The following is a 12806-nucleotide window of genomic DNA, read 5'->3' on the forward strand; positions in this document are numbered from 1 at the left end:
CGCGCCACCATTCTGTAGAAATCCTGGTTTTCATCAGTATGCAAATGAGTTCTCTCGCAGCACTGAAGGCGTCCCCAATGCTGCAAGAGAACTCACCAGCAACGCCTCTATTTTCTTCTGGAACACCCTCTCCCTGCGTCGGCTTCTGTCCTGGGTTTCAATCTTCTAAGCCTTGGGCAGAGCAGACTGCATGCCCACAGCCACAAGAAAAATGGCCGCTTACACAGTAAGCTAGTGTAAGTGACCATTTTCATGTGGCCATGTGCAGTCTGCTCTGCCCGAGGCCTGATGGCAGGGCCACTGTGTATGTGTAGAAGTTTGAACCCAGCTCTAGGGCGCTGGAGATTTCTCTCGTAGCATTGGGGACGCCCCCAGTGCTGTTTGTGCACTGAGGTCCGCCACCAGTGCTGTGAGAGAACTCATTTGCATACCGAAGAAAACCGGGATTTCTACCGAACGGCGGTGCGGACAAGACATCTAAAGGTAGGAGAAGAATAGTCTTTCTTAAGGCTATTCCTACGTGTGATCGAGAAAAAAAAAAATTGATTTTAATGATAGGATCCCTTTAAATAAATTAGGTGTAAATCATGAGAAATCAGTAAAAATAACCACAAAGAAAACATATAGTGAATCCACGAATGCTACTTCTAGCTTTTATTTCGATGTGTTCAGCTACGAGAGCCAAAAATTTCTCCATTATCATCATTCAATGTGAATGACACAATACATGAGGGTCCAGTGCAGTAGGGGGACAGAGGGCTTGTTGACAAAATATCACATGTATCTTTTTTTTTCTTTTGTGTTTTAAGCATTTGGTTGTTACAGTTTTCTAACCCGCTGAAAAAAAAAGGTACATGGCATAAAATACTATATTGCATACTATTTACATTTCAACATACAAGAGTAAATGGACCATTTTACAAAATACACAATACCTACAGATTAACTTAAGAAGCTTGTGTAGGAATGCCCCTTATCCGTCTGCTCTCCCACCCCTCACATTCTGTTAAGACAAAACAATTCTGTGTAGAGCTGAACCTTAAAAACGCAGGGTATCGCTGTGGAATGACATACGATTAAAAACTTACGTGAAAAAGAACAAAGTCCTTCTAACCATAGGGGAAGGGTCTCAACTCCCCGCTAAAAAGTGAACGGGGTGCTGCTTGCACCGGATTGCCTTGCTTTCCTCTATTGTATCAGATCCAGGGAATTCTTAACATTACTTGGAATGTTGATTGTGCAAAACCTTAAGCTGCAACATTACCTAAACCGTATGGGGTTAAAGGTCACGAGAACTCACACCGCCCTCCTGTGTTCATCTGCTATAATGACTGGACATTCTTAGCAGCCTGACGAGGATTCTTCACTTAATCTGGTGTATAGTAGTCTTCTCTGTTCGCTCACCCCCTGGAATCACAATCCCATAAGTGTCCGTGTAGCACAGAACTGGACGTCATGTACTAAATGCATCTATTTACATGTAATGCATGGAGTTAATACTGAAACCTGTAGCGCTTACCTGACAAATACAGATCAGCTGTTCTCATAAATGCACAGCCCAGTGTGAAATATTTATACAGAAAAATAAAACACTCAGATATACGGCGAGCTGACAGTAATCCGATATACAGGAAATTACCATTCTGCTCTATTCAGACTGCTAGTTGCCGCGCTTCAGCTCCTCTACCAGGGGAGAAGGGCTGAGTCATTGCCTGAGTTTCCTGTTCAACAAGACAAAATGGAACCGTTGGAGCCCATGTTTTTGGAACGACACTGCATGCCAACAAAAAAAAAAAAAAAAAAATCCATATTCACAGCCAGTAAGCTACAGGGGGAAAACCGGGGCTACAAGAAGACCCGACTGTAAGCTTCCTCTGGAGAGAGCAGCAAGATAAGCCTTCCTGTAAGTAGGAGTAACGTAATTCCCTTAGAGGAAAGATCTGTAGAAAACCATGAGGGCTGATATGGGGATCGCACAGTGAAGACAATGAGGCTTGTTCACACATACACTGGGAGAAATGGACTTAAATGCTCTTTTCCACAGCTTGAAGGAACCTGGAGAACCTGCCGTAAGTACAAGTCATCCTTCTTCCAAGGTATCTATAAATGAGGTTACGTCACACAATCCATACCCCTTACTAGGTCCAGTAATGCCCCTCTATTGAGTGACTCCATTTCTCAGGGCGTATATTATAAATGGTTAACACTTTTTTTTTACATTTCTAACCGTTGACTTTGCTTGTTCGGTTCCAGAAGACATAGTCATGGTCAGATTGGTGCTGCCGATCATTGCAGTACAAGAGGTCCATATTCCACGGCAATGTTTTCTTCTCCCACAAGGAACGATGAACGGCCGTAGTGCCGATGATCACGTACACAAAGGAAATGGTCACTGGTCTTGGCAAGAGTGGCCTTTTTAGGGTTAGTTTTACATTGAATGCTCCCCCTGGTGGAGACCAAACTCAGCTTCTGCTGGAATTCTGAAGTTCTTCTCGGAGCCATGTTGGCAAAGGCTGCCCCAGTCTGTTCAGCAACTTGGAGAGTTCAATGTTGTTTTCCCGATAGAGGTCTGCAAGGTAACTCCGGGACTAAAAAGAGAAGAAGTAGCATAGATAGATACAGGGCTCCCAATGACATATGTAATAGCTGTTCCTACAAAAGCTTAGAAAGTTACAGGTTTCCTAGACCTTCATGACCCTAAAATCTCAGGAATCGTATTCCAGCTTAACATGAATATGATGTATGTATACAAGGGTCATATTTACAGATGTAGCTACTTTCTCGTCATCTAAGCACCATCCCCCTGAAAAGTCATTGTCCAGGTTTGTACCAGGAGTCCTATGGGTAAGAAATAAGCATGGCTGGCTTCCATGTATGTCCCTTGCTTGCGGACAGTTAGTCTCCTTCCCCTTCTGGCAGCTGACAATATAGTCCCTTCTTACTTTCCCTGCAGGAGTGCTCTATGCTATTCCACTATGTTCCTGCAGAGGGCTCTGCGCTATGTGAGAAGAGTGACCAAGCACATGTCCACCAGCTTATTGGGCGCACACAATGCTATACACTTTGGGCACCAGATGGCACCACATGTTGTATGTAAAGGTCACAACTCTTCACAGCATGTATATGGCAAACATACTTCATGTTCTGTACAATGTATGACATGTAATGGCAGGACACTCATACAAAGATTAAATTGAAACATTTATCAAGAGCCTGACAGCATGATACTATCTGCCACAAACATTACAGCCAGGTTGTGTAAGGGGAGTCTAGCAGCGACGTTCACCATTAAACTAATTACAACATCGGGTAGTAGTCTGAAATACATTAGCAAACATGTCTTTATGGACTAGGAGTGAGGTAATTACAGAGAAAACTAACTTTAATCCGCTGTGCAAATGAGTTTGCAAGTGCCCAGTGGGTGATCCTGATCACAGCGAGCGCTCAGGCTATCCTCTGTAAAGCCTGCGCTTCCTCCTCTGGCAGCCTTCAATATACTACCAGAACTCTTCTGAAATTGGTTTGCACGCAGTAAGACGTTTTAACTTTTCATTTACTATCAAAAATACACAGCAAGGTTTCTAACGGTGCGGCGTTATTCAGGCAAGTGGATTCAGTTTGCAAAAGAATGGCAAGATGGGCTAGTAAATGTAAAAGGACTGATGTAGGACTGATCTCTCCAGCATGGTCGGACAACTCTCTGCTTTGCACTTAAAGTGCAGGCTGATGAATAGAGAGGTTTAATTACAAGGTTTCATTGTCTAAAAGACATGGACAGTGCAGAACACATCGCTTAGGACAAAGAAGGTGCTAGCTAGTGTTCATGGAGTGTCCAGTGTTCAGGACTGCTCACTGAGAATTTGGTAATCCCATTTTACCAAACCACTACCTGCAGTTCAATAGTGAGAAAAGCACTGACAGATTTCCTTGATTGATTTACTAAGATGAGAATAAACCTATGCCAAGACAGGAATAACTGGTCGCCAGCCCCAACCACTAGTATAGGACTTTGGGGGCATTCACACGGAGTAACGTGGTGCTAATTCTGGCACAATAACTTGCGTAAGAATCAGCGCTGCAAAACAGAATCCCATTGACTTCAATGGGTTCCATTTAATGCGCGTAACACATTGAAATTAATGGAAGGCTTTTTAACCCACTGATTTCAATGTGTTACGCGTGTTAAATGGAAGTCAATGGGATTCTGATTCGCAGCGCTGATTCTTATGCGAGTTATTGTGCCAGAATCAGCGCCGCGTTACTCCATGTGAATGCTCCCTTATAGTACCAGACAAGTGGCACCTATATACATGGTTTCTGTGACTCCCGTAGAGGTGAATGGGAGCTATGCAAACGCAGCTTCTGTAGCTCCGCAATTATGGAAACAGCACAACTAAATATGCGATCCTGTGTCCTATGTCTTATTCCCTATTATGGGAGTTATGGAAACGGTTGTGGATAAGGGACCACTCATCTGTTTCCATAAGTGCCCACCCCAGTGGTCAGGATATAGTTATACCTGTCTCGGCAATGATTTGCTGAAATGGTAGTAACCTCCGCCGCATTGCTCCTGGCTCCATGGAAGGTGGGAGGGGCAGTAAAAATTCAGAGCCCTGGAAGTGTTTTTGCAGCGGGAGCGATGCGGCGGAGGTATTTGATGGAGTATATTCACTCATCTCTAGTAGTAACCCTCTAACACAAACTCCATGTCAGATATTACAGACAGAGTGTGGACTCACCGAAGGCTCCATTTCTGGGTATTTACGACCTTTGCTTTTTCCAAGGCATTTGGTTTTTCCATTATCGATCACCTGACACCAAAATCCTTTTGCTTCATCAAACCTAGGTAAATAAAACGTATGGGTTAGTGGATAGTACAGACTTACCATGATTCTGGAGGATTAGAATATCCCAATTCATGTCATATTCTAAGAAATAATACAGAAGATTACAAGAAAGCGCTGAAGCTGCAATGTGACAACAGCTGTAGGTGTCATATCCACATGTAGTGTAGTGACTATAACGTCTATAGACACCGCACAGTCAGAAGTCTCCGATACAGAAAGTAACAGGACACAAATTCTCCTTTCTGATAGAACAAAAGCTTCCTTGTGGAGAGGTGAAGTGGAGTGACGGGATGAAAGAGGCGCATTATGGAGTCAGAGTGGACGGACTAATGTGTTTGTGTAAGAACATTAGCGTCAACAGGACGCGAACAGGAACCTGAAACCACCACTGCTTATAATGATACAGCCATAAAAACCACACACTTACTACATTACTATACATAACCGTCACATGAGCGACTTGTACAACCTGACCAGGAATCTGTGTGGACATCACCTGGTCATATACACCCCCATCTACTGTAACATGTCCCAGGAATTCTCCATTCTAATACTTACTTGAGGACTTGTGTGTAGTTGAAGTGCGGTGTCACTCCTAAAAACTTCTGGACACCATCCATGGCTGCAGATGGGTTGTTCCGCAATTCTTGGCCATCCACGACATGAAGCTGGTGGAGTGGGGGAAAATAAAATTAACAAAGCGCATAACAGACTGGATGATAAATGGGAGGAATGGAAGTAAGAAACCCCTGGTAGGACAGAAGATACTAAGCAGATTCTCCTCTGGGACTGATACATCCCTTCTCTATCTCATGTATTAAACCTTTACAGGTATGTTTATTGACATGAATTGTGGCAAAAGCTTCACTGATGTAGAAAGAACAGGTTTCAATGAGTAAGTGTTCACACGGCTTTAGGTGGTCCATTATGATTTTTGGACAATAAAAACTCCATTCCCATTCTTACAGGAGTCTTGACAGACCCCTATAACACGTAAGTGTCCATGAATATCAATCCAGAAGGGAACGCAGAGTGTTAGGACCGGTTCCACCACGATCCAGAGCGGTGTTGCCAGCACATATGAATTTAATTATGACTATATAGTGACCTTTTACACACAACATCAGAGCGGTTGTACCTGTAAAATAAATTATTCCCTAGCCACAGGATAGAAGACTAGTTGCAGATCAGTAAGGACCCCCAACAATCACAAGGTTATTTGTGAAGGAGCAGTAAGACCGCCAGAGACAGCCCCGTCCTGGATTTCGGCTATCTCCAGCAGGTCTGTAGAATCCCGTTGAGAATAGATAAAGAAGTGATTTGTGATTTTATGTTGTGTCGCTGCATATTGCCATGTTGCGCAAACCTAAAAGACAGCAGACACCAACAACGCAGGATCTTCACACCACTGTAGAGTTCTTAGACTGTCCTTCCAGTGACTGTTGCATGCCTGGTTAGTGACATAGTGATCACCTTTCTTGTGTCAGTGCAATCTCTTTAATGACAAATGTAACTTTTATTCCATATGCAAATGAGCTGCTCGATGCACTTGGGGTGGGGTCACCCATTTTCTTCTTGCCACCCCAAAAACAGAAAGACTGACACGTCCTATGGACAGGGGTTTGCAGCAACCACAAAAGAAGAGGACACCCAGCAGCTTATCTGCCTATGTAATAAAAACTGTATTTCTGGCACAAGTATGTGAGTAACTACAACTACCAGCATAGAACTGGCTTACAAGTGGGTTTGCCGGTGCTAGACTGTCTTTAATGGAGTGGTAGTCCAAATACTGCTGCTACCAAGCCGTCCTGCTGAAAAACAACTTATTACATGGCCTGGACTCCTGTCTGTAAGCCTTAGTATTGTGCTTTACAATGTATAACATGCACCCTCTGACTACCTGCACCATATTGTGCACTAACCTGGCTTGTTGGGAAGTAGGTGAGCCATCTCTCCAGGTGAGTAGCGTACCAGCCAGGTACTAGGCAGCGGCTCTGGAGGTTTTTCAGGTCTTGTGGAGCATGTAAACCAGCCGATATCACCTGAGCAAAGGTGTAGTTCATTGCCACGGGATCACTGTGCGCTCGCTGGTGCTAAACAAGAAAAACAAAAGAAGGGAGTCTCCATATTACTTACAACTTCTTTGTAATATATCTTATTAAAGAAATCGGTTTCCTTCTCTGTTTATTAGGCTGCTCTCCAGTCTGTATACCTATAAACTATCTGTATACTGTCACTTACCTATCCCCGGCTCCACTGCAGTCCTCGGTGGTGTTGGCCATCTTCAATGACGTCCGGAAGTCACATGACCCGGGACGCAGATGCCTGTCTGGAGCACGGAGAGCTAAGTAACCGTGTTTTTTTATGTTCCCTTACCTCTCCCAGGTCTCCGATCATTATACTCTGAAAAGACCCCCCCCTTCCTCCCGAGTATAATGATGGTGTTTTTGGGGCCCGCGACGTCACTTACCGATCCCGGCCCATGCCAGGATCAGTAAGTAAATAGGGCCCATTACTGGCTGGGCTAACTCCAGCTGGTAATGGCCTATTAAGAAAAGAAAAACAAAAACGCAGCGGTAGCGTCTGTCATTGGGCCCCTTAATGTCCCGGGCCCTGTGGCAGCTGCTACCCCTGCTACCCCGGTAGTTACGCCACTACTACTACTCATTTAGGAAAAGTGGTTTTATAAGTGGAGGTATGCTGTAAATCCCTGAAATATTAGTCCTGTGATAGTTCAGGTGTCGGAGCTTTAAAGTCTCTATAAAAGCGAGCGTCACATCTGTGAGATTTCCAGACTATTGTCTATGTTCATAATGATGGTTAATGAAAGGATTGGGAGAAAGTTGTCTTTGTCTCAGGCGTTAGAAAGTATTTGCCTGTATGATTATTTGCGACAGCTCCATTTTAATTATCCATCCGTGCCGCTAACTAAACAGTGGTGCAGACAGCGAGCTGGTTATTATTATTATAAGTGGACTTCATAAGTGTCATAGCTTCTCTAAGATAAGAAATGGCAAAGGAGAAACAGATTTGGATGAAGCATTTCCCTCAGGCAGTCCCTGCTAGTCACACTACACAGACGTCTCTCGCAAGCAGCCAGTAAAAGCAATTAACTTCGTAGGCATCTCGAGAAGATGACCAAGAATAGTTAAATCAATAAGGGAGATTAGCTGAAGCCCCTGCAGACAATCCCAGGCCTGGTTATTGTAGATTTAGTATAATGAGCTTTCTCTGCAGCCACAAACACCGGTCATTTAGGCTAATAATGACAGAGCGAGCGGACGTCTGCACCCACAATGCCGCCAAACTATTAACCTTCCAGGACCTTTCTACAAACTCAGATTATAGACACCCGGGGGGTCACCATGAGGCAAACAGTAGTGGCCCCCACGTATTAGCTTCCTCCTGTATAACACCTACTATCAGTGCAATGTCAGTGTAATGCCTACTAATATTGTACAGAGTGACAGGTGCCCCTTCTCAAAGAATTTTAGCTATAACTGGAAAATCTGGACATACATACATAGTCACATAATAGATGAGGTTGGATGAAGACATCAGTCCATCAAGTCCAATCTATAACCCTACAATCACCTAGAGTGTTGATCCAGAGGAAGGCAAGAAAATCCCACAATGAAGGCTCATGCAAATTGTCCCATTTCCAGTCTGATGAAGAGTTTAAAGGGGGTGCCTAATGTCCAAAATGCCTATCAAGCCAACACTTGTGCCATGCAATAGCCTTTAATAGGAGCAGAAACCTACCTCTGTGGCCCAAACTGATGAAGCAATACAGAGATCATTTTTATAAACATGTAAGTCACTCTTAAGTGCAATAGGGACGGGGCCTGAGTTACCAGGATCTGCCTACAGATCGTTCTAAATGTTCTGTCTGTCCTCTTTAGCCTCTGCCAGCATCACAGTGATACATAGACAAATCAGGCCCCGCCCTCAGTGCACTTGCAGGCTGCACTTGCAAGCATATCCATAAAGAGACGATTATACCTATTTGGTTTCATTGCTTTGTAGCAACAAAGATAGGCTTCTACTCCTATTAAAAGGACCCTACATAGCACTAGGATTGGCTTAGGAGGCATTTAAAGGGGGGGGGGGGGGGGTTAGTCACTTAGTGCATATTCACAGGATAAGGCATAGATATCACACACATGATAGCCCTACCTATAGATTCTAGAACATTGTGGATGTGCACGGTCACAATATCCTCTCAGAAAGGGGATGGGAAGGCGAAGGTCAGAAGATCTTTACTATTGAGATAGACCCATGTCTATCACACATTTATGGGCATATTCTAAAGTAGATGGACATACCCCTATCTATACTCTATAGCTCTTACACAAGTTGGCACTCCCTGACCTCCAATACACCCCACTTATTAAGTTCCTCCTGGCTATTGTACCATGCCAATGGTGGTCACTTTTGGGCCACCTCTTTTCAGATGTTCTCTCATGTACGAATAGCTTTATACTACAGCTCAATAGTGACCAGTTATTTCTCCATGAACCATCTGCTTTGCTCTATAGCCGTGATGGTGAACCTATGGCACGAGTGCCAGTGGTGGCACTCAGAGCCCTCTCTTTGGGCACCCATCCATGGAACAGATTATACTGTGTGGGGGCCACAGTGGAGCAAATTGTACTATGTGGGGACCACTGTGCAGCCAATTGGACTGTGTGAAGGCCACTGTGGAGCTGATTGTACTGTGTGGGGACCACTGTGCAGCAGATTGGACTGTGTGGGGACCACTGTGGAGCTGATTGGACTGTGTGGGGACCACTGTGCAGCAGATTGGACTGTGTGGGGATCACTGTGGAGCTGATTGTACTGTGTGGGGACCACTGTGCAGCAGATTGGACTGTGTGGGGACCACTGTGCAGCAGATTGTACTGTGTGGGGACGACTGTGGAGCTGATTGTACTGTGTGGGGACGACTGTGGAGCTGATTGTACTGTGTGGGGACCACTGTGGAGCTGATTGTACTGTGTGGGGACCACTGTGGAGCTGATTGTACTGTGTGGGGACCACTGTGGAGCTGATTGTACTGTGTGGGGGTCACTGTGGAGCTGATTGTACTGTGTGAGGGTCACAGTGGAGCAGGAAGCTCTATAAAGCTCCATTTGTATGACCATATTTTGCAGGTCTGTAATTGTGTGCAATTGTCGATCTGCACATTATTAAGGTTAAACTGCCGTGTTGGCACTTTGTGATAAATTAGTGGGTTTTGCGTTGCAGTTTGGGCACTTGGTCTCTAAAAGGTTCGCCATTACTGCTCTATAGGGATACTGTCTATGGGGTCACGCTCACCTGATGGATAGGCGGCAGTCACTACTTAGAGGGTCATTATTTTATTGAAGCATTCTCAGAAACAGAACTATTTTTTTCTACATTCCTTCACCTTGTACGCCAGGTACTAATCTCCAGGTTTCTGATATATTAAAGTAATGTACAAGGACTGAAGATATTATTATTAATGATGCAGTTGGGAATAAAAGGTCAGTGCTTTCTAAATTGTGGATTAAGATAATGACTGTAATTCATCTTTCTAGTAAATTCTCATTATATCCAATAACCATAGAGCAATTAAAAATTAGAATTATAGATTTCATCGACCAATTACCTGGTACCAAGAATACGCCCGATCAGCAGGATTAATAAGGATGGCAATGATCTTGGCTCTCGGTAACAGAGCTGTGGCACGCTTTGGTACCACTTCTGCGTCAAAGTAGTTTGCACTTTTCTCAAACATGAAGTCTGTGCTGGCATTGGAGGGCATGGGGAAAAAATCCATGTACCTATAGATATGAGAAAAAGTAGGGGAGTGGTGGTTGACATTTATAGGTGAATGCAGACCTGGATGAATATAGTATTACACTACAATTACCAGTCAATGCCTTTGTGGTAGTTCACTCCATTAAAAAACTGGATTTCTTCAAAGGTCACCGGGCTCTGGAAGTTGCTGGTAACGGCTGGGTGCATGTTGAGGAAAGAGTACAGCGCAGTTGTACCTGCGAAGAAATGGAAGACAATTACAGTAAGATAAGAGACCTTTAGGCTAAGGTCCCACTGGGCGTAAATGCAGCAAAAAAAAAAAAAAACGCAGAGAAAACGCTGCGTTTTCTGTCGCGGCAAAAAACCGTGCATGTACATGTGTTTTTTATCGCGTTAGTTCATATGAGTTTTCTGTTGAGTTTTTATCTCGTTTTTACTCGAGTTTCTCATGTGTATTAAAGGTAATGAAAAGGCTATGTTGAAAATCCTAAGGAATTATGGTCCTCTGCTATTTAGGCCAGGGCCCCACGGGTCGGAAACACCGCGGGAAAAATCGCAGCGTTTTACAGTACTTGCAAAGTGGATGGGATTCATGTGAATCCCATGCCCACTTTGTTGAAAAAATCGTGGTGCGGACACACTGCGATTTCCAAAACTGTCGCAGTTTTGAAAATCGCAACATGTCAATTATATCTATGGAAACGTTGGCGGATTTTCCTATAGATATAATTGTAACAATGTCCGCAGAGGAAAACTCTGAACTTTCTGTTCAAAGTGCTGCGGGAAGAACCGCAATGCGTTCACGCTGTGGTTGTTCCAGCAGCGCTTTAGCGCAACGGTTCTGGCCAGTGGGGCCTTAGCCTCAACGAAGCAAAACAGTGAGTTTTTGTCTGCGGATTTTGATGCTTTTCCGTGGCATTTCCGCAACACATTTAGAAATCTATGCAGGGGAAAAACTCAGCGTTTTTGCAACTATAGTTGACATGCTGCATTTTTCAAAAACGTGAATGTTTTTGAAAAACGCAGCTTTTCCGCAGTATTTTTTTTCTGCAGTGTGGGCTAGGATTACACAAAATTGCATTCACTATGCTGGTACTGTAAAACGCAGTGCTTTTTTTCCGCTGCGTTTTACAGTTTGCCCAAAAACGTTGCGTTTCCCCCCAGTGGGGCCTTAGCCTCACCCTTCTGAACCAGACTTAACTACATGAGAAATACTAACACACTTACCAGTTTTTTGTGGGCCGACAACAAGAAATTTGGGCAACCTATCACATGTCTTCTCCTTTGACCAGATATCCTTATGTCTCTTGTCATCACATGGGTTCTGGGATAATAGACAATATGAATTAGACTGGTTATTTAATGCCAAATGCGGGGGAAGGGGGGGGGGGGGGTTACTGGGGTGGACATTTTCTTTTGTCAATGTACAGGTAGTGAGTAGCCAATCTATAAGGAGCTGGAGGTGACCATAAAAAACATTAAAGGGGTCATCCAGCCTTTATAAATTTTCAACCAGATCAATGTGAGGTCACATGACCTGTCTAGCAAAAGTTGTGTGCAATAAGACCCAAATGGTGGTAAGGGCCTCCTCGACATCCAGGTAAGGGTTTGGCAACATTTAGACAAAAGTAGGCCATGAAACTATACCCGATTCCATAACTTTACGGACTTTCACTATGTATGAAGAGAATCATTGGGCAATAACAAGAGCGTCTGATAGAATAAAACGCGCCTGGCACAGAATAAACATAAAAATCCATTGGCTTAAAAGAGAGAAGAAAGCGAGCGCTGTGCATTCCCGCTGAAAGGTGTGCAACAGATGTGACCTTTGGAATGAAGCGGATACAAATTGGTATATAATCATCATGACAAGTCGGAGCGTTACGTAACCACTGGATGCACTTACCTGCCACAGAGGGTTCTTCTCTTGGGGGAAGATCTCAAAATATTTCTTTGCGAGTTGGACAGGTGGTAAAGTCTGAAGTCTGAGGTTGGTCCAGCACTGCACAAACTTCACTAGGCTTTCAAATGTGTAAAGCCCCAGGCGGTCGTTGCCGTAGTTAGAAAGATGTGTCATGAAGATGCTGATCTGTAACAGACACACACAGGGAATGCCATCTAGGTTAACTCTCCTAAGTAGAGCACTTGGCTGTATAAACACTCATCTATTATTAA

General features: G+C 44.0%; 1 protein-coding gene across 1 annotated transcript in view; it reads right to left on the reverse strand.

Annotated features, from left to right (window-relative positions):
- Nucleotides 1-632: 632 nt before the first annotated feature.
- NDST2 (N-deacetylase and N-sulfotransferase 2) overlaps nt 633-12806 on the reverse strand; it is a 114354-nt gene continuing 102180 nt past the window's right edge. Inside the window, exons 7-14 of the mRNA XM_075258048.1 lie at nt 12538-12720; nt 11859-11955; nt 10744-10867; nt 10480-10654; nt 6770-6940; nt 5406-5515; nt 4740-4842; nt 633-2588 (exon numbers count right to left, since the gene is read on the reverse strand). Of these exons, the coding sequence (XP_075114149.1) occupies nt 2463-2588; nt 4740-4842; nt 5406-5515; nt 6770-6940; nt 10480-10654; nt 10744-10867; nt 11859-11955; nt 12538-12720 (1089 nt within the window). The 3' untranslated portion in view covers nt 633-2462. The remainder of the gene's footprint in view (nt 2589-4739; nt 4843-5405; nt 5516-6769; nt 6941-10479; nt 10655-10743; nt 10868-11858; nt 11956-12537; nt 12721-12806) is intronic.

The sequence above is a fragment of the Leptodactylus fuscus genome, chromosome 10 (assembly GCF_031893055.1).
Source record: "Leptodactylus fuscus isolate aLepFus1 chromosome 10, aLepFus1.hap2, whole genome shotgun sequence".
Lineage (NCBI taxonomy): Eukaryota > Metazoa > Chordata > Amphibia > Anura > Leptodactylidae > Leptodactylus > Leptodactylus fuscus.